At 44.4% G+C, this 22,241-nt stretch overlaps 1 protein-coding gene across 1 annotated transcript; it reads right to left on the minus strand.

The window, feature by feature from the left end:
- Nucleotides 1-1,166: 1,166 nt before the first annotated feature.
- ABCC6 (ATP binding cassette subfamily C member 6) lies at nt 1,167-21,668 on the minus strand. Its single transcript, XM_054271171.1, is given in 32 exon segments — nt 1,167-1,275; nt 1,807-2,001; nt 2,469-2,635; nt 2,871-3,029; nt 3,486-3,632; nt 4,435-4,536; nt 5,097-5,223; nt 5,321-5,520; nt 6,220-6,530; nt 7,222-7,429; nt 7,983-8,100; nt 8,567-8,647; nt 8,649-8,685; nt 9,007-9,193; nt 10,179-10,346; nt 10,786-10,962; nt 11,424-11,550; nt 12,198-12,267; nt 12,565-12,652; nt 13,349-13,495; nt 13,820-14,023; nt 14,456-14,548; nt 16,040-16,201; nt 16,643-16,820; nt 17,620-17,832; nt 18,149-18,280; nt 18,958-19,019; nt 19,597-19,722; nt 19,960-20,097; nt 20,697-20,822; nt 21,165-21,341; nt 21,549-21,668. Coding segments are annotated over 32 exon segments (4,656 nt in total).
- Between the last annotated feature and the right edge of the window lie 573 nt (nt 21,669-22,241).

The raw sequence follows: 22,241 nt of genomic DNA on the forward strand, positions 1-22,241 counted from the left end.
ACCCTTTTAAATACTTGATTCTGTTTTAATTTCAGCTCTCTAGAAAATGGGTGCTTTATCAAAAGTCACAGTAAAGACCAGTGTTTATTGGACTGTCACATTGTCATGCTGTGATTCCTGAGGAGAGACCTGGGCACAGCTCTGCCACAGACACTGTGGGAAGCCCAGGAAGCTTTTGCTTCTGTTTTGGTTTGTTAAAGCAACATCTGACAGGTGACCATGCCAGAGCCTCTGCAGCACCAGGTGGCACATGCAGGAGTCAACTTGCACTCAAGAGGAAAACCAGGAATGAACCATCAGGTCAACAGGTGAGCTCCTGCTGCTTTCCTCGTGTGCTGCAGGGATCAGAGAGGTGAGCACTTCCAACCTTGCAAATTCCTCATGGCCAAATTCAGTTTGGAAATGCTGGTGTCAATGTTTGGACATGCCCTGCTGTGAGCACCTGGCAGTGGGGATGCTCCAAGCCCTGTTCAGGAGTGATGGATGCTCTGCCACGGTGCTGTCCTGCAGTGCTGAGCCCCTGCTGGAGCTGGCTCTGCTCTGCAGAGGGAGGGGTGGATCTGATCCCCAGGGGGACAAAGGCAGCCTGTGCTCTCCTGCCCCAGTGTTTGTGCACTTTGGATGATGAGCTCCAGCTGCCTTGGAGTCCACAGCTGTGTAGGAACAGTGCCTGGCTGAGCAGTCCTTAAGACATTGACAAAACACAACATTAGTTCTGCCTGGAGTTTAGCATCAACTGCAAACAGTTAAGTTTCCTTGCTACCAGTTAAATTCTTCCTTGCTGTCCATAAAATCTTTTTGGCTTTTAAAAATAATCTGTGTAATCTTGAAGTATGATAGATATTTGGGCTCCATTTACAGTATAAATTAGGAATGCTGTGGTCTTTCTCTTTTGACTTGTTTGCTTTTATACCAGAAAAGTATTTAAGTCCTGACTGGCTTGTTTTCAGCAATCAGGTGAGGTTTTGGACTCTGGAAACATGATGGAAGTGGAATTGCTGAGTTTCCTATGGAAATAACATGTATCCCAAGTTACCCCTTTCCATCTACTCACTGCAGTTCTGGCTCAAACAAGCTCTGGTTGAGTGTCAGGCATTTTTGAGAGAAACCAAAATAACTCAATTATGAGGTCAATTATTCCTGATGGTGGTGGTGCTATGGGTGAGTCATGCAAGGCCTGATTCTTCCATCAGTCTGTAGAACAGTCCCTTCTGAGCTATTAAGTGTTCTGGAGTATCAAATTCTGCTACCCGGCCATTTTCCAAGACTAAAATCCTGTGAACAATAAAAGAAGTGTAAGTTTGGGATTATACCAGCACCTATAATAAACCTACTAATTTCCAGTTAGTTTTAAAATAAATTCCAGTACTTGCTGGTTATTCAGCCAAGCTTTCCAACAGCTTTTCAGCTGGGAAGCAGTGCTGGGATGGAAAGGGTTTCTGATGAGTGACTGTTCAAGTGCTGAGTTTGGGAGGAGGGGTTTTTGCAGCTGAGACTGGAGTGAGATTTGTGAAGGGGTATTGGGTGTTTTAGTGTCACTACTCTCAGGTGACCAAGGAGCTGCAGTCATGGTTTTGCTGTCAGTAGGGGTGGAGAGGGCTGTGACACAGCAGGAAAGGCTCTGGGAGTAAAGGATCTGTGATTAACCTGCTGCTGCCCTGCTGGTTTAACAGAGATCCTCCAAATGCCAAAGCAAAGCTTGGAGGTTTAAACATGAAGAGGACAGAAATGGAGTTGTACAGCAGCACAGTGGGGTGTCAGTCACAGCAGCTGCCCAAGGGCTCCCCTGCTCAGAGGTGTCCTCACCTGTCACAGTCCAGGACAGTGTTCACCCTGTGAGCCACGGTCAGCACGGTGCTGTCCCTGAGCTGAGCCCTCAGCATGGACTGAATCTGGGCATCAGTCTCTACATCCACTGCTGCTGTGGCCTCATCCAGAACCAGGATTTTGGCTTTCTGCAGGAGTGCTCTGGCCAGGCAAAGCAGCTGTTTCTGACCAGTGCTGCAAGTAGGAAGAGAGATGGTAAACTGAGGCCAGTAGTCACTTTTCCTAGGGGTCAAAACAGATGATTCATTTGAAATCAGTAATGAAAAGGTGATTGTTCCCTTTCTCTGAAAGGGTGATTGAGGCTGGTGGCACTGCAGGTAGGTAACAGCATGAAACAGCCTCAGGGAGGGAGGGGAAGGTATTGCTATGGCACCCAGAAGAGCTGCACTTGAAACAGATTGTAGGTTTTTAGGTACAGCACAAATAGAAACCAGCACAATTATTGGGTCTGAAAGGTCTTCCTGAGTGTCTTAGGATTTGATTTCATGCTGCTAAACAGGACAGTAAAGCACCAATTTTCAGTCTGGACATCATTAATGATTTTTTTTTAAAAGGAATTAGCCTCGTTATCCAACCAGCTCTGTTCTCCTAGCCCAAGGGCTGGCACTGCCCTGCCACTGTCCTTCTGCAGAGAAAGGTACCTTAGGTTTTCCCCTTGGTCAGTGCACTTATATTCCAGCTGCTCTGGCAAATCTGCAACAAAGTTCTTGAGCTGAGTCAGTTCCAAAGCTGTCCAGATGTCTGCATCAGTGTATTGGTTTAATGGGTCGAGATTCATTCTTAGGGAGCCAGAAAACAAAACTGGATCCTGAGCACAGAGACAGTACAAACAACTCCTGAAATGAATTATAAAAATGAGCTCTTGGGTCCTGCCTGCTGGGTGGGAATCTGTGGCTGATGTTATATTGAATAGCAGATGAACATGCCATAGAGGTTATTTCCAGCTTGGAAATTGCTCAGTGTCCCTCCTCTCACAGAATCTTTATAAACCCTTCCCAGGTGTTCAAGACACTGCTCAAATATTTTGGAAATGAGTTTCATACCTGGGGAATGACAGTGATCTTGGTCCTGAGGTCATGCAGACCTAGCTGGGCAATGTCCTGTCCATCAATGAGGATGGCTCCTTCTGCAGCTTCCACCAACCTCAGCAAGCCCACAGCCAGGCTGGATTTCCCTGCTCCTGTTCTGCCAGTGATGCCAATCTGAAAATGCAATGGGAGGACTTTGGTTTGGAAGTTAATTGCTTTCTCACAGGTGGACAGACATGTTGTGTAGTTCCTCTTGGCCTTTTGATGGGAGAGAGCTTTGCACAGATCAGATCTTTAGGGCTGTTTGTGATTCACACAATCTGGCAATACTTTCTTTACATGGAATCATTTATAGCTCACAATTGTTTGGTAAGAAAAGGAATCACAAAAGGCTTTGAAGGGAAGAATAATTACAAGACTTAGCAGTTTGAACAGGGCCTTGATGTGGAACTAGACTGAAAAAGTAGAATTCCTTTGCTGTAATAAGCTGGACAAGGTGTGCAGCGTGGGAGATGGGCTCCTGCTTCCCTGCAGCTGCCAGGCTGCTGTAGCTGGGTGCAGGCAGGGGCTGGATGCCTGGATCTGGGCAGAGCCCAGCTCTGCTCACACTGCTCCAGGAGTGGTTTTTACCTTCTCGTGCCCGTTGATGGTCACACTGACACGCCTCAGTGCTAACTCCAAACCTGGCCTGTAGCACAGGCTGTAGTTCCTAAATTCAATCCTCCCCTCAGTGGGCCAAACTTGCCCTTGAAGTTTGCCATTCAGAGTCCAGGGTGCCTGAAGAGATGGAAGAAAACAGCAGTGTTGAAGGCTGATTTAAATTACCCAATCAAGGTGTCTTCATAAACTTAAATTACCCACAGGTGTCTTCCATGAGCTTCCCATTCCAGCATTGCCAATCAAGTGTCAATGTTGGAATGGAAAGTTCATGAAGACACCCATGCCAACTGCCCCCAATCTCTTTGCAGCTTCCAAACCAAAAAAGGCCTCTAACTTTCATAGTGCAGATGTTGTTTTTACTTTATCCCAAATTGCTGGTTGGATTTTCTTTACTGAAAATGGGGATGAACGTTTGCTTGCATGTCAGAGTTCTGAAACTGAGTGGTTCAATAAAAAAAATTTATATGCTCCTATAAACAGGGCTGTGAAAGCCTCCTCTCTCAGGGCAGCATATGGAGATATAATTTTAATGATTACAGAACAAAAAATATTGCACTGGAGACTTTTAGCAGTTAAAAGGCTATCTAGGAGCCATTACTTATCAGTAAGTTGCATCTGAAGTCACATAATAAATACTCCAAATATGGGCAGGAAATGTCTCATTCCATGAGTGTTAACAAGTGAAGCTATTTTAATGGCAATCCAGTGCATAACTGTCTTAAGGAAATAATGATCTGAGGTTATAAAACAAGTCCAGTCAGTTGGATAAACCCCAAATGCTGCAGTTCTCTAAAGGAAACATGACTAGCCCTTTTAGAAGGGGAAAACTGGAGGTTTTTCAGGTGGAACAGGAAAGTTACTCATTGAGTTTGCAGAGATGTTCAGCCCCTTCTGGTAAGGTCAGCAGTGGGTTAGCTACCTCCTTAGGAGTCCTCAGGTATTCCCTCACTCTCTCCACAGCAACAGAGTTGTTCTCTACTTCTGTCCAGGAGCGAACCATCCAGTTCAGAACACCAGTTATCTGCCACAGAGGAACACAAGCATTAGGGCAGACAAAATGAGCCCTGATCTGTGCTCAGGAAATACCAGGTACTTTGTCTTAGTGTTTATTTCTAAAGATCTCCTCATCAGATAATTATATCAGCAATTAGATTACATCAGAAAACCTTAAAATGCTAAAGTGAAAGCCAGGTCCTGCCATAGCCCTTTTGGCATGTTTATAGAGAATGAAATGCTACTGACTTGGATGCTCAAAGATGGTGTAGCTATTTCTTAGGCTCTTGTGCAACTAGTCTACAAGCAGGTAAGACAGGTTCTGAAGACCTTGCTTCAGCTGCCCAGGGCTTGCTTTGACTTATATTGTGAGTTCAGGTGTAGGAGGAGGAAGATGGCCCCATGCATGTGTTTATGAGCTTCTTTCCCTAAGGGGCCATGTGCTCCAGATGCTCTGGATTTCAGCTATGACAGCAGGATTTGGTAGGAAAAGGCATCTAAAAAGGCACAGAAATAGTTCATAACAGAAATTAAAATGCAGTTGCTTTTGATAAAGGCAAGCATGGTATTATTTTCCCACTGGGTTACCTGGAGAGCAGAGGAAAGGGAGAAGCCAGCAGTTCCTGGGCTGAGCTGTGTCCTGCCCATGGCTGCAAACAGGGCTGCAAACAGCACGATGCCATTGCCCAGGAACTCCAGGTTTGCAGCAAGCCATCTGCAGGAGGAGGGAGCATAGAGCTGTTGCTGGGTGCCCTCTCCCTTTCTCCCAAAACAGGATTTCTTTGCAGAACACTCATGGAGCAGATTTGTACCTGTCAGCAACAGCTCCAGGGAAGCAAATTCGCTGGTTCTCATCCACTAGGAAATTGCACTTTGAAATAAACCTGTGCTGGTCTCTGTGAGCACGGATCACACTGCTGCCTTGGAAGGTTTCTGAGATGTGGGAGTAGATGGGTGACCTGCTGGCAGCCTCCAAGCGCCTCAGCTGGCAGGAGGTGCTGACATAGAAGTGCTGGGACAAGGGGAAAGGAAGGGACAGTCATTAGAAGGCTTGTGTTTCTATGGAGGTACTCCAGAGGAAATTTGGGAAGGCCTCAACAAGTGCAGTAGTACTGTCCTTGTGTTACAAAACCTTATGTGCATGCAGGATGTGCCCCTGAAAGATGAGGCAGTGTTCCTACCTCTGTTATGTCCTGCCTTTATTAGGGATAATCCTAACTATTCCTAATTCCTAATATTCCTAATTTGGTTGAGGCAAAGGAGCCAGGGTGCTGTGAACCCACAAAACCTCTACACTCAGTTTCTCCTGCAGCTGAGCTCTTTGCCCCATGGAGAACAGAGGTGTACTTGCCCTTCCCTAATGCTCAGTCTTGGCTGGCAAATGTGGATATATTAAAAAGTAGCATAGGAATTCTGCAGGAAAGGAAAAATGCTTTTGGTCTTCATGTGATTCACACTAATGGAGATGAGGGATATAGCCTAGCTAGGATTTGTTTTAGACATCAGAAAAGCATAAGCCTCTTTGTGAGGGCCATGGGGTGCTTTGGAAGGCTGAGGTGATGTGGGAAAGGGACTGACATTACTCTTGCTCAGATGCAACTTGAGATGATGAAACTGATTTCTGCATGCCTTCCCTCCTAAGAACTGGAAGGAGGCTTTCTGCAGGGCTGTGCTGCTTCAGCCTCTCCTGTGTGCACCTGTGAGCTCCTACCTGGAATGCTGCATAAAGAACAGTCAAGGCTACTATGGCCATTGCTGCCCATGGTGTAGCCACCACAATCACCAGGTAGATCTCCAGTAAGTTGAACAAGAATCCCAGCACAGACTTGAGCTTGTCAGGGATGACAGAATCAACAGCATCCATGTCCCTGGAGAAGCGGTTCAGCAGCTGTCCAGTGGGTGTTTGCTCAAAGAAGAGCATTGGGGATCTCATGACATTGCTCAGCAGCTGCAGGAAGAGCTGGTGTGAGGCCAACACACCCCCCAGCAGCACTGCTGCTGTGCAGGCAAACCTGCCAAGGGCTGTAAGAGAAAAGAAATTATTATTACTAGGTCTAAACAAACCCACTTTGGAGTTCTTAGAAGGATGGTGATTTCCCATTACTCCTGTGAGTGTGCATTCAGGAAGGTGCAACACGAATTAAACCTCTCTTCAGCAGGAATTAAACCAAGCCTCAGAGTTGCAGGGTAAGCTGCCCTTTCTGTAGGGTAGTTACAGAGTGCCAAAGACCTTCTAAGCCAGCTTGAGGGGGGGCATGGATTCAGGAACTTAAAACATGCAGGACAAATTATTCATTCATCACAAAATAAGCTTGACTGGGATTACTTTAAATTACTCAGTGATATTTTTTTCTTTTTAAATAGAGTGATCAAAAGAATGGTGGCTATTTAAAAAGGAAAAAGATAAATGTAGAAGTCCAGAAGCTTCTCTTCTTTTGTCTCTTTTATGTGACCTAAGCCAAGATTTCATTCAGTGTAGCAGTGTGAGGGGCAACAATTCAGCATGGAGACGAGCCCCACTTGAACTTTGACATGATTAATTTTTGCTGGAAGGATGAAAAGAGATAAAAAAGAAAAACCTTTAGGGTTGGGACTAAAAGCCCAGGAAGCTGAAAGCCCAAGGGTATGCACTTGTTTATATTCTGAGAACACATCCTGGATATGGGACAGGGAGCTGGGAATACAGAGAATTAGCCAAGCAACTTCAACACACCTTGAACCACTCCTAAAGCACCAAAGACTCCAAGTCTGAGCTCTGTGAGCTGCTGTGTCCCATTGTGCACGGGGTCATCTGCCCAGAGGCTGAGCCAGTAGCCCCTGGAGAAGGCCACAGCCTGCTGGCAGGTGAAGGACAGCAGCACATACACACACAGCACCCGGCCTGCTGCCTGCAGGTAGGCTCCATACACCCCAGCCCTGACCTGCAGAGACACGTGGGCAGACAGAGGAGAGGAGGTTGTTAGCTAAAATAGCAGCTCTGAAGCAAGGAGTGATTTATAATGGGATTTCTCAGTGATCTGTCACAGTCACAGCAACCGTGTTGATTCTTGTTTTGTTTTCCTCATGGATGAGTAACGAAGGCATAAAGAAATCACTGATGAATGATTATTATCAACTGATCAATGTTATGCAATAGGCTCATGTTACTTCTGGAGTACATGTAAGGCTTTCTTTATGTCAGGCAGTGGTTTTCCTGTGTGCTGGTGTGAGACAGAACTGGGGAGAGGAGATCCCAGTCTGGCTAGTGCCGGGGCTCCCCAAAGAAAAAGCTGCCCCTTTTGGGGTTGCTGACTTCTTGCTCTCATTTCCTCTCAGTATGGTATGTCCTTGTCTCCATTACAGGGCACACTGGAACAGCCCAGCTGCCTGCCCTGGCTGTGTTTAGCTGAGGCAGGGAGCTGGCCTGCCTGCCATGGGTGTGTTATCCCCATGGAATGTGTCCTTGCCTCTGCAGGAAGGTGCTGCTGTGCTTACCCTGCCGTGCTGAGTTCTCTCTGCCTTGGTTAATCCTTCACTGCTGGCTGCAGCACTGGTGCAGGCTGGGCTCACAGGAGTGGTCTCTCTTCCCACAGCAGATTTTACTGAATCACCACTTGATGAAGAAAACAAAAATCCTTTCAATTTTTAGCCACCCATCCACCTTTAAATACATGCCTATTTTGAGGGCTGCAGTTTTCAGGCTCCTCCAGAGTGTCCCCAGCCACTGTCCATGTTTGTCACAAGGACTGGGCTCTGTCAAGCCACTGAGGAGCAGAAAAAAGCATTCACTGAGGCTGGTTTGGGATCAGTCTGGCCTTACAGCCCCACAGGGAACCAAATGTATCAAGGAGCCTGTACCTGATCTCTGTTGTGCCTCCTTGTGAAATACAGAAGAATTGTCAGTCAACTTCTACACTCAAGAGCAGGTTTTTAGCTATTCTTGAGTTTTGCTTGTTTGCTCTTGTTATTTATTTACAGATCAACCCCAAACCTCTATCATACTCAGTAAGAGCCTCTATCTAGGCTTATATGGGCTTTTGGAGTAAACTCTTCAGTATCTGAGATTGCTTTAAGCTTACCTGAGGGGTTTCTGCTGAGATGGACCATTTTCAGTGGTGATAGTGCCTTTGGTGTCTCCCATAGCTGTGAAATAAATGTATTTCTAAAGGCTTTATAATCCTGTTTTGTCCTATACAGCCTTTGAAAGACTCAGAATATATGGAGGAAAGATTCATTTAAAAATTGTTTCTAAAGGTAAAAATATCAAGGTGAGGCTCAAAGAATAGCACACACAGTGGGTAACAGTTTACTGCTTGATTATTGTTTACTAATATGGATTCAAAAATCAATTTTGAGGTGATGAGTCAGCTGATTTGATAGGCATGTTTTTCCCCACACAAAGCAACACCTTACTGTGATTGGATCTCTGTTTTAAATGTCCATAATAAAACTGATGTGATATGAAGGGAACAATTGATTGATAGACCTAGGAAGAATGATTCCAACCCATCTGGGTTACCTGGAAAACCAGCAGGTGCCTTCTCTTCTGCAGTAACGTGTGAATGAAGAAAATCTGCAAAGGCTCCATTTCTCTGTAGAAGTTCTTGGTAGGAACCAGATTCTGAGATCACTCCATCCACCAGAAAAACAATATTGTCCACTTGAGGCAAAATGTTAATTGTGTGAGTTACCAGCACACGAGTCTGCTTGGATAAAGAGGAAGCAGTTACAATTGTTCTGCTGTCAGCACTGGTATCAGTATTTCAGGATCAAATTCAGGCCTCAAAAATTCATCAGCCTGAAGGGATTTAAAGGGTATTTCCTTTTATTTACATTTCTGACCATATTTGCACACATAATTGGAGGAAAGGATATAAGAAAAGTAATTTTTTCTTAGATAAATTGGCATATTTTGCATTTCTAATATACAGTCAAGCCCTTTGAGTGCACCTTATGTCTGGTACATTGTTCTTAGAAAGTCATTCTGTTTCAATACAATAATTATTTTCTGATACTTGCAACTAATCTCATGGAGAGAAAGGTATGTATAATTATATATGTTTGTTTTAACTGGACTTTGTAATGCTAGAAATTGCTTTCTTCCTGTTTCCCTTCCATAATGGGCAACTGAATCAAGTGTTTCTAGGCAATTCATAGTATGAATCCAAAAGAGCTGCCCTAGCATTCCTTCTCATGTAACCATGTTTTGTTTTCCAGATAGCTTGACAGCAGAGGAATACCAAGGAAAAACAAAACACAACCAGTGCAAAAAGAATGGAGGAGAAGTGTTTAAGTGATGAGAACTGTAAAGGTGCCACTGAACTATTCAAAAGTAATGAGATTAGACATGATGGTGATAGAACTTGGAAGAGATCAGGCAGCTCCTCTGAACTGTGCTAGAGATAAATCTCAAAAGGAGGGAAGATGTGGACACAAGACCAAAGAACTGTAAACCTGCAGTGAAAGTAAGGCTGGCACTAGGCATGGGGTTTGCATGAGGATAATGACAGCCTTCCTCCTCCTAAATGAGATTCCCTGCAGGACTGGCAGGTGCTGTGTGGCCTGCAGAGAGGTTCCCCAATCCCCTACAAAACAGTGTTTGTGAGCCTTGATAACCTGAGCAACCCACCCTACTGGAAACATTTTATGAGAGACATTGTGCAAGTTTTTACAGTTCAGGTTCATACACACCTTGTCCTTCAGTAAGCCATTGGGTCCAAGAACATGTTCAAAAATGTGCTGCCCAACGTGGGCATCCACAGCTGCCAGGGGGTCATCGAGCAGGTAAATGGCAGCCCGCTGGTACACGGCCCGAGCGAGGCTCACTCTCTGCTTCTGCCCCCCAGACAGATTGATTCCCTGGAAAATACATTGACTCTGCTCATTTCAAAGCTACAGCATGTTTTCCAACTGCTGACTTCCTTTTACACTGATGTTTTATGACTTATTTTTAAATCAGTGCACCTCCCTCCCAATAGGGCTCTTGCAGAGGCAGAGTCTCTTGAACAACTCTTTCCTCCAAAACAGCACCCAAGAATGACCTGGATGTGTTGATTTTTCTCTTAAACATCTCTTATGTCTCTTCCTAGGCTGTCAGAAGGTGGGCTTAAATTAAATTAAATCATGGCCTAATTTTCCAGAAATTCCTGGGCACCTGCCTCTTGTGAGTTTAGGTTTTTTGTGCTTTCATCACAGCTCCCAAAGTTGTAGTTACTCAGGGGTAGATGTTTTAAGCAGGACACCTGAAGTTGTAGCTACTCAGGGAAAAGTTGGCCAAAACATAAAGCCAAGGCAGTACCTTTTCTCCTATTTCACTCTTCTGCCCTGCAGGGAAGGTCTCCAAATCAGGGTGCAGTGCACAAGCCTCTGTCACTCTATTGAACCAGGTTTCATCCATCTCTTTCCCAAACAGAATATTATCTTCCACTGAAGCATTTAGAACCCAAGCTTGCTGGGGCACATAAGCTGCAGTGTCCTATAAAAGTGGAAGAATGTTAGCAAACTTTTCCATAAGCTCAACTTGACACTGTGAGAACCCATCTTTGAAGAAAAGCTCTCTCAGCTGTGGAAATCTGGAATGATCATCAGCACTGACAATTCTCAGAAGGCTTTGCAAAATATGAGTCTGCACTGTTATTATCTTACAGGGGAGTGAACAGAGGTGCAAGTACAGGATGTAATTTACCACTTCAGCTCACTGTCAGAGGGAGAAATAGAACTGGATCTTTGAAGTGTTGTTCCAGTTCCTATTCACAAAGTTCAGGCTCATCTGAGAAGTCTGAAGTGCCTTCAGATAACTAAATGTGGACTGATACATACAGCCTGTGTTAAAATTCAGCAGTAAATGGTTTTCTTGAGGTAAGTGGTGCTGTGGTTCATACCTTACAGTTGCTGAGAACAGCCTAATTAGAAGCAAATGCTGAGGGGAAAATTCACCTTGATGGTCACGCAGCCCTCGGTGGCCTCCAGCTCGCCCAGCAGCGCTGCCAGCAGGGAGGATTTGCCAGCACCCACCTGGCCAACCACAGCCAGCAGAGAGCCCTGGGGCACACTCAGCTCTATGCTGGGAGAAAAAGATCATCTCTTACCACATTTTAGATACACTTTCTGAAAGCAAATAATTGTGCTTATTATCAAAATTCAAGCTATTGTCGGGTATGTATCGAATAAATTCCCTGATTTCATCCCTTCAGACACCTCCAACCACAAAGTCTTCATCCACATCCCCATCTGAGTTTCATACCCAGATCCTCACTCTGGAGACAGGCTAGCCCAAAGCCCTGGATGTAGAATACTCCTGAACATCAGAACATTTCAAAGATTTTTTTTCACAAAATGTCAATGCCTTTTGAAATAAGCATGTAGTGATGTCATATATATATGCATTCCATCTGTTCTACTTTTTTTGCCTTATATCACTGTATTTTCATATTTGGACAAGAAAACTGCATAAAGAAAACAGTCTCCATAAAAATAAGGCAACAGCCAGATACAGGTACCTTCCCATTTATGTGCTCCTCAACATAAAAGCAAAATTATGTTTTATCTAATTTTAAAATTTTCAGAATTCAACACTAAATATGAAGCAAACTCATAAGCCTCTGGATATTCCATATTCCACCCTGGTTTCACTTAGGCCCTGAGGAATTAGTTCATCCAGGATCCACCCTGACCTACAGTATTGAGGGATGACTAAGGGTAAGTCTGTACCTTCTAAGACAAGGAGAAGTTTCTTTGCTCCAGGAAAAAGTCCCATTTCTTATGGTGATACTTGCCTGTACTAAAAGATGAAGAGAGACAGACCACTTGTAAATGCAGAGATAGCTACAGAAATATCCCAATTTATGTGGTTTTATGTTTCAGTGTGTATTTATGTTACAGAAAATCAACTTTTATTATGAAAAGAAGGGGTAAATCACCAGATTAGATTTCATTGTTAGAAATAATGAGGCTAGAGAGATAAAGTGACAGTAAAGGGCAAATATTTTTCTCTTGACTATGGTAGACACCCTGAGTAGAAGCTGAATAATGGAAATTACTCCTCTTATAAGACAAAAGTGCTAACATAAAAGTTCACCACAGCCAGAAGTGTTTCTGCTTGAGCTCTCAGGATTCAGTTCTTCCAGATTCAGAAAAGCTGCTAAACGGTTTAAGGCAACTTTGGCCTGAAATGAAGCAGCACACAGAAGAAAATAAGATTTAGAGTAGAAAGGGAGCAAAAACCCAAAGTAAAGACTCAGTTTGAAGACCCACTTAGAATATTGACTAGTGCTATGCTGCAGATGGCCAAAGGCAGCTCTTCCTGTTACCTGCCTTTATTTCCACTTAGCTTAGCAAAACCTCCATACCCTTCCCTGTGCTTCTGGTTCACTGAAATTGGCACTTTTTCATCTAATTCTTCCTGCAATCTTTCCAGTGATTGCTTTTGTACATGAAAATCTGTGACAGTCTTAGAGTGTAAGAGGGAAATGAATTTCCTAATTTCTTACTGAACAGTGAATTGCTTTTTTCTCTAGCCCGGACTAGCAGGGTATCCTCTTATGGAGATTTTGTTCCACCTGTTCTGATTTCTGTGATTAAAAACAGAACTGGAAGCCCCTCTGAGATCTAATGGTGCTTGTGTTGAACTATTAAAGACTTAGGAGCAATTTTTGTTGACTATTTTGTCAATATAAAGGAGCCTTTCTGAAAAGCAATGCTACAAAGTACCTTTAGCTGCAAGCCCTTGCACATCACTGTTTCACAGTGGCAATTACACAACTGATGTGCAGAGCCCTAAGAAATCCCTACCTTTACCTGATAATGGGGATATGTAAAAACCCCTTATGGCCAAAGGAAGAGGAACAGGGCCTGCAGTTAACCTGGACAGCAGCGTTGATGGAGAAGGGCAGGAAGGAGTGGGCAGTGTTGAGGATGTTGATCAGTGTCAAGGACACAAAGGCCTTCTCAGCATCCAGCACGTGTGTGTTGTCCACCAGGGTGTAGACAGCAAACATGACAAATGTGATCTGAAAGGGAGCAAAGGACAAGCAAAGCACTTCAGAATGGTTCAGGGGTGACAGGCCCTTCAAGCCTCTGGGACCCATCTGGTTAAATCCAGGTTATCCCCTCGAGGGATAAGGTGTGGTCTGGTGTGTTGGTGACAGAGCCAAGTTGGATCACTGGATGTTTGTTCTGCTTTAAGGAGGTTTTGGTGCAGCAGCCACAGCAACTTCTGTGACCTCCAGGCAGATATAATCTTTAGCTGTCCATAGGAAAAGTCTGTGAGGCAGGAGTACATAGGAAAAGGGAAGTAACAGCATATGTTTTATGTAGGAAGGTGATTCACTCACCAGGAAAGTTGATGAATGGAAAGAAACTAGGGATGCTGAGAAGAGAATCTGAGATCTTTTTAAGGCCTGAAGTTCTTGCTTTCGGATTCCAAATAATTTCTCCATGAAGGTTTTCTCCCAACCATACAGTTTGATTACTTTAATGTTACTGAGAATTTCATTGGTGAGTTTGGCCCTCTCATCCTTATGTTTCATCTGGATTTCCTGTAATAAATGTTTGAGTTTTATCATTTAATAGGTTGAATTTTTAATGGTGCAATTATTCTGAAGAAAAATACCTTATTCCTGCCTCCAAGTCCTGAGTAAATTTTTTTTGTAAATTTTTTACTTTCCTGAGTAAAGGTTTTCCCTGCAGTTGAGCTGTGTATGCTGTTTTGCTTATGAGTCTTCTAAGCTGGGAAATATTTTACTTATCATCTTCAGAGCTTTGTTTTTACTGGCAGTACATAAAAACAACAGAAAAGTAGGGCAAACATAGTAAAAAGGCTGAACATGGAGGAGCTTATTTTAAATTTCAAGAAATTTTGCAGGCTTCAAATCCTCCTATGTTACTTCAGGCAGTTGTGGTAAGTATGAATAAATATAAGTCATCTTATAACTCTGTAAACCACTTCATTTTTATGAAGCAAAATGTACCTGAAACTGACTCCTCTTCTTGGTGATCACAAAATTCAGAGGCAAAAGAAAAAGAAATACAGCAATTGCAGTCAAGGCAGATGGCCCTAGAAGCTGCCAGGAGAGAAAAAAGAGAAGGAACTTCTGGTGATGACTAGCCAAGACTGCTTTTTGTTCCCTTGCTTACCTTCCCTCTTATTTGAACTTGTGCATAACATCCCACTGGCTAAGCCTTGACTGCAACCTTGCCTTTGCCTTTCCAGGGAGTTGTGCTCCTAAGCACAGTGGATTGTTAACTCTCCAAGGCGGATAACTCCTGTCATCGGGCTGTGCTGAATTTATTCGCTCCCTTGTTAGGAGCTGGATCGGTGCTGAAGGCGATCCAGAGGCACGCTGGCAATTCAAGCCATGCCCGGCTCTTCTCGTCCCTCCCTGGATGCGCTCAGGACATCTTGTGGCTGCCCTGAGTAAGTGACCCCGGACAACACCAGGTTCTCCTTAAAAACAAACCCAAACCCTCAACCAAGTATTCCTGCAGCATAAATAGCCCAGCTTGTCTGCATGAGATGAAATGGTGGCATTATCCTGTGCCATTATCTTGGGACAGCTCTTGGATCCCAGGGTTCATAACAATTGTGTATCAGCACTTGTTTTTCATGGGTTAGTTACATCTCCCTAGGGATGGCTGGAGAGGGGAGTAACACACACAGTTACAGGTATTGTCTGCACCAGTGGTCTGTGAACACCAGCAAAGAAAGTGTAATTATGCTCCAACCACATTCAACTTGGCATTAGAAAAGAGATGATGACTTCACCACAGTGTGTACCAGGGCTACTGATTTTCACAGTCACAGCATCCTGCCAGGTACCAGGCACAATCCAGCCTGGGTAGTAAAGGAAGGCCTCAAAGGCCTCTGGAAAGCTCCTGTGAATCACCTGTCTCTGTACTGCTCATGCTTCCATTGGCCAAGAACAGGGACTAAACAACAGGGCTCTGTACTGCTGAGAAAATACTGTACATTGATTAAAAATGGATCTTTTAGATTACCATCCAATATTTCTAATTCAGGTTTTGCTCTGTCCTTGCTGAACTTGATACCTATGAAATTCAAAATATCCAATAGTCTCTCTGAATGGCATGTAACTTTGCTTCAAGCTGTTTTACTCATCCTGTGGTAATCAGGCTTCAGGATGAAGCATGTCAAGTTGCTATTTCAGACCATTTCCCATTATGTTCTGGGACTGTGCCAAGGAGCTGGAACTGGACTTTCAGCCTTCACTGGGCCACCACCCAGTGGTTGTAAAGAGAAGTGACAGGAAAATCTGAAGCAGAAGTTTATCAGTCAGCTCACAATAACCATACTCACAGACTCCTAAAAGGGACTGAATGCTGAATACACAGGGGAGAAGATGAACTGAAGGATCAGACAAGGATTCTGTATCAATGGAAATATCTTTCAGAAAGAAAAGTGAATCCAACGTGCTACAGAGCTAAGGAAAATATGGCAATTTCATGTAATTCAAACTAGTAAGTATAATTTTGAAACCTCATTTTCCTTTGATATTTAGAATAGAAAGGGATTGATAAATACTGTCATATATTACCTGCCACAAGAAGACAAAGCAGATGATAATCCGAATAGGAGCCAGCCAGGTCCCATTAAAATAGATAATCAGATCCATTAGCTTTTGCACATCAACAGATACCAGATTAACAATTTCACCTGTGGTTGCTGCTTTCCTTGAGGCATTTGACATAACCAGGATCTAGACAGGGCAGAGAAGAAAGAAAATGCATTATCAAACAACAGCTTTGGTCCAAAAGTCAAACAACATTCTTTTCCTCACAGAGAACAAAATGTCAAATCCCAGGCATTGAAACCATGCTGCTGCCTGGGCCATGTGACTTCACTTCAAGATGAAGCATTTATTCCTTTTCCCCAGGCATCACAAGAAATACATGTTGTTTATACATGTACATACAGCATAAGAAAGTTCATGTTGATTTTTGCTCTTTCCTTTTCTTGGCTTTTCCTTCATAGGGAAGCTCTAAACAATGTACCTGCCATGCACTGCTCAGAGATGAATCTACATCCTAAAACAAGTTTCTAATGACATCTCCCCTGATACTGCTATGGACAATGCACATCACCACTGCTAAGGTAGGGCTAGAAAAAAGCAAAGCTAAAGAAGGAGCTGCAGGCTCACCTTCCTGTACACAAGGCCTGTCAGGGCAGTTCTCAGCCTCAGCCCCAGCACAAGGCACATGTACATGTAGCGCTGCTCAAACAGAGTCTGCAGACAGCCCAGCAGGAACATGCTGAAGGCATAGAGGTAGCCAAGCCAGCCTGGGGCTGCCTCATCTTCAATGAACTTCAGGAAAAGGCTGCAAGACAGGAGGCAAATGTTGCTGAATCCACACAGTACTGATGAAATATCAGACACACAAAAATAAACTGGCAGAAATGTTGGTGATTTTTCTGTATTCTCTCTGGCTGAGGTTTATCAGTGAATAGCAGAAGAATTGGAATATATAACATCCTGATTTTTGAAATCTAGCCACTCATGTTTTTGAGGCAATCTCTGATCTCAGCATCATCTCTGGGTAGACCTCATTTTCAGTGTTAAGGATGGCTCCTGATTTTCATGAATTTGTCAGAAATATGCAAAGTGGTAGCTGTAACCTAAGGGAGTCATTGGCATTTCCAAAACTTCTAATCTGGACTAAGAAAGGATTTTGCCCATGAAAATATAATGTAATGCAGAACCCACAAAGCATTTCATCAACTAACAAAGTTATTTAAGATGTGCAGGATGCACAGGTGTTCTCTTTATTAGCCAGAGAACATGGAGCCTTAAGACTACAGCAAGTGGCAAGTTATGTGAAATATAGAACCATCAAATATCTCTTGTTCTAATGATGTTGTCAAATGGTTTGGTGCATCCTGTCCTTCCCACTGCGGGAGCACAGGACTGCAGACAGTGTGCACAGCTTTACACAGTGGCTTTGTGTCTTTTCCTCCTGACTTGACAGTGGGTTTGGCAGAAATGACACCTGAGCTCCCTTCATCAGCAAGAGAGAATTTCAAAAGGTCGTTGTTTTTATGCTGACATATACATCTCTGAGCTCATGCACACAGCAATCTTGTTCATGTGACAGAAATACATCTTATATGTGCACATACCTCAGTACCTTTGGGGTGGAGAACAAGAAGACATCACAGATAACTAAGCAGACAGTGCTGAGAAGGAAGTAAGTTCCAAACATGCTCCAGAACATTCTCAGTAAGGGCCCGCTCTGACTGTGCTTTGATTGTAGTAGAGCCTCTGTCTCTTCGGCTTCTGCTATACCAGTTTTAGTTTTCTGACCCTTTTTAAATGTGGCAGACTCCATTCTCCTGAAGGAAGAAACAATGAGAAAGTTACCTACACCTGCAGAAAGCTTGGGAATATTGTATCTTCAAAAAATCACTAAATATCTCACACTGGGTCTCACACTACGTCCAGTATAAAAGCTCATCAAAAACTGACCCCTCTCACAGAAAGTTAGTTCTGGGCTTCCAGGAGTGAAAGGATGTTCTCCAGCAGATTTTACACTTAAAATCAGATTTTGCACAAAGGGACTCACACAGCAGTACCTGTGAGTATATTTGCTTAGATCATCCAGAACTGCCCAGCTGAGCCCGTGATGTGCTCTCCAGATCAAATACTCACTGCCGGCTTCTGCTGTGACACTTCTTCCACTCTCTTTCTGCCCAGGCAACAATTTCTTCAGAGCAGTCCTGCTTCCTCACTGGCCACAAGTCATCCACCCCCAGGGCCTGCTGAGAGCCCTTCCAGAGGAGCCTGGAGGACACAGAGTGCAGTCAGGGGAGCAGAGCAGGATCTGTGCTGTGTGTGACACTTTCAGAACACAGGGGCAGCAAGGCAGTGCACCACAGAGAGCACTGGACATCACACCACCACTCAGGACTGTCCTGTCCCACAATGAATGCCCAGGAACAGCAACTTTGCTTTAATCCCTAGCTATCTTCTGTCAGCACAATGGGCATTTGCAAGTCAGCCCTAATTTCTAATCCATACTGAGAGTCTTGGGTAATGGAGAAGAAAGTTCAGTTTAACTTTCTCTGGGCTCCACGAAAGGCAGATGAGACCAAGGTCTGGCAGGCAGAGGGGGCTGTGGTTGGTGTACAATCTCAAAAGTGATCTTTTGAGATTGATGAGATCTATTTCAAGATTGGGAGGGCACTGGAGGGGTAGTTGGGAGGCAGAAGAGAATTATCTAGAATCACAAATTTGTGTTTTAAACTATTTGGAGAAAAGTAAATTGAATTTTTATAATTTGACCTTGTGGGAATACCTCACAAGAGAAATAATTTAAAGAAATAATTTAAATCCTCACTCCATGAGCTAACTCAGGGGCTGAGATATTTCTTACTGGCTGCCATCTACACCCTCTCTGATCTCTGATGCTGCTGCTTTTTTCTGCTATTGTAGCAAAAGCACATCTTCTGTTTTCTTACCCAGAGAACCACCAGTATGTGATTTTGGAAAGAAAGGAGCTGCTGGCTTCTGGGCACTGATTCTGATGGGAGAGAAAACAGGTGTGATATTTATATGTAGAAAAGGGCATGTGTCAGATGAATGCAGTTCCCTTCTGTGCTTCCCCAGGAAAAGCAATCAGAGTTATCCCCCTCCCCATCCATTGAACCAGAGTAAGTTATTGTGGAGGCTCAATGGGATTGGAAGATTTTTGAGACTATGACTTTGCATAATGTCTCAGATGGAAGAAAAAAATAATATAATTCCTCATACCCAAAGACATTTATTTTCTTAAGCACAGAGTTTTTCATACTGAATATCACCAACAGAGTACTGCAGCACAGGACAGCAGCACCAGGGGAAACAATAGAAGCCCTATCCACTGGTTTCAGTGACAAGAAACATGAGTATGCATAGGCTTTTAGTTTCGAAAAGCTTACATAGAGAGACAGAGCACTGTTATCCCAAATTCTGCCAGTTACCTTTTAAAACTGTCAGCTTTTTTACAGAATGATGCATCTTACATCACCCAGATACTCATGTGCTTGTGTATCCCCATATATTTAAAATCCTGTTTTAGCAATGAAGCAAAGCATTAGGAAAAGCTACCTTGTACTTACAGGATTGTTGTCAGCTTTAGAGAAGAAGGGAGGGTGATCAACTAAGCAGAATAACACAAGGTCTCCTAGCACCAGGCCAGCATAAAGGTAAGTTGTAACATGGTGGAAATGGTCTTCCAGGAAGCCCTAAGGAACAGAACACTGGTGAAAATGAGGTAAGAACCTCCGTGTTTAACCAGCAGAGAAAGAGCTTCTCATGTTCTACCCATGCAAATAAACATCCACCACAAATATGAACATTTTTCTCAGCACATATTTTAAAAGAAGAATTTGATTCTCCCCCTTGCAGTCAATGAGACAAACCCAGCCCTGTTGTTAAGAGACTTTTCAGTCTGCACATTAAAGGTATGTGATCTCACTTACTCTTTCCAGGGCATGCTGAATTTTGGAGCTAAACATCACAAGTGCAGCCACAAATGAGAGCAGCCAGTAAATCAATAGGACCCCTGAAGACTGGATGCCCATCATTCTTTCTGCTTGGGTAAGGAACAAGGCAAGGACCTGCGAGGAAGTACAAATTTGTCCAAATAAATACCTGGTAATGGAATGCCAAACATTGTTATCAAATTAATGAATACAACAGAGAAAAATCACATCTTGCCCAAACATTTCAAGATGTTCAGACTTGCAGTATTGTTCCTAAGAGGCTAACACTGAAAAGCTTTGTGTGCAATTTTGCACTCAAGAATGTCTACAGAGAAGGCAAGTAATAAAACTACAATTGGGCCAACAGGCTGGAAGGACTGAGGCTATGAGGATGCAATAACAGAAGGGGAGAATAGGCACTGATTTATTGAACAGAAATCACATTTCATTCTAAACCATAGTAAATCATATACTGTGGTTATGAGAAATGAACTCTTGTCTCGGTGTTGTGAGACCTCTTTGTAAACCCTACTGAAACCTCAGCTCCTGCCAGGTGCGCTGTGCCCTGACTCCAACCCCCTGATGTGTCACACAGCAGAGAGGAACAAAGTGCATCCCCAGCCTTCTACATCCACCAAATTTGTGCTCAGAGACAGCACGAACCACGGGAAATACAAGCTCTGTCCCAGGAGGGCTAAGCTTGGCCATCTGCAGACAAACAAGGGAGGAATTACCGTTGTGATTCCCACCACAGCAGGGCTAATGAAGAGTGCTGGGGTCCGTGGGATTCCTTGGCTTTTCTCCCACACCATGAAGAAGACATTAGAAAAACACAGTATTACCAGGATGAATCCAAGGACCTGGGGCAGAGACAGAAAACACACACTGGAATGAACTGAAATGCTGGGACAATCTACCGAACTGATCCAAGATGCCTGGGAAGTAAGACTGGAGGGGTGGAAAATCAAGTTTGGAATGGAGAATGTTATGGAAGTGTCAGGGAATCAAATGTAAATACAGGGGAGAAGATCTTATGACATATCTTCCTAAAACTTAACTTGATTTATACTGACCTGAGCTGGTAAATGTCAAAAACCCCAGCAGAGTTGTATCATCAGGACCAAATAATTAATTTAGGAAAGTTAAACTCTGCAACAAAATTGAAATAATTTTAGGACCAAACCCCGTGGTTTACCCCTCACCATTTTGGCTTTGAAGATGTGGGACATCCTGATGTAGCCTTTGTTTCTGTGCCGAAGGTACCAGTAGTAGAAAGGAAAACAGATCCAAAGATAGGCACAAGGGATCCAGGCAATGATGGAGCTCTGGAAGCACCAGGGCAGTCCTGGGATGTTTGTATGCCATGTCTGGTTCCAGTCCTGAAACAGAAACAGTGCAGAAGTGAAGGACGTGATGGAAGGCTGGGGACAGGAATCCCATGACAGAAAGAGGAAGCAGATAATGACTCGCAAACTATTAGGGGAGTTTATCAACCTTGGGGATGGAAATCAACGTGAGTCCGGACTGATGGACTCACTAGAGCCCTTTTAAAGGCAAATCTGTGGTGGGTCCGGGCTGGTCCTCACTCGCAGCTCCGCACATTTACTGCAGCCGAGCGCTCTGAGCGGTCTGTCCGGGCGAGCACCGTCCCGGGGAGGCAAAGTTCGCTCCGCGGCCGCCCCTGGCGGAGACAGCGCTGCCCTCATGGCGGTGCAGGCCGCGTTCCCTCAGCGCCGCACCCGCTCCGGCCCCGCGGGGCTGCCCGGTGCCGCGGCCTCATGCCTTCATTCCTTCATCCCCTTATCCCCTACCGCTCACTCACCCGGGGCGCGGCGGGGCCGTCCCGGGGCCCGCACAGCGCAGTGTCCGCACCCATGGGCGCTCCTCCCGGGACCCTCGGCGGTGCTCGGCGGCGTTCCCTCGCTGGGCAGAGCTCCGGTCCCGGCGGGCGTGGGAGCGGCTGCTCAGAGCCCCGTCCGGCCGCGTTTGCCCCGTCCCCCTGCGGCCAAAGTCCGGCAGCAGCAGCAGCAGCAGCAGAAGCAGCGCGCTCCCGGAGCCCCCGGGACTGCCGCTTGTAGGAGCTCTCTAAGCACAGACACAGCGTGAATTTTAGAAAGGATTTCGTTTATTCTTTCCACAAAATCAGCACGCCAAGGGGGTAGCACCAACATTTTTTAACACAGTAAAATTTACATGAACACGCCCATCTAAGACATATTCTCCTCCTACCTGATGCATACTTATATTAATGAGATACAACTTTACGCAGTGCTTGAAAC

This window comes from Melozone crissalis, unplaced genomic scaffold (genome assembly GCF_028551555.1).
Source record: "Melozone crissalis strain CALT ecotype California unplaced genomic scaffold, PUWL_Pcris_2 ptg000012l_1, whole genome shotgun sequence".
NCBI lineage: Eukaryota > Metazoa > Chordata > Aves > Passeriformes > Passerellidae > Melozone > Melozone crissalis.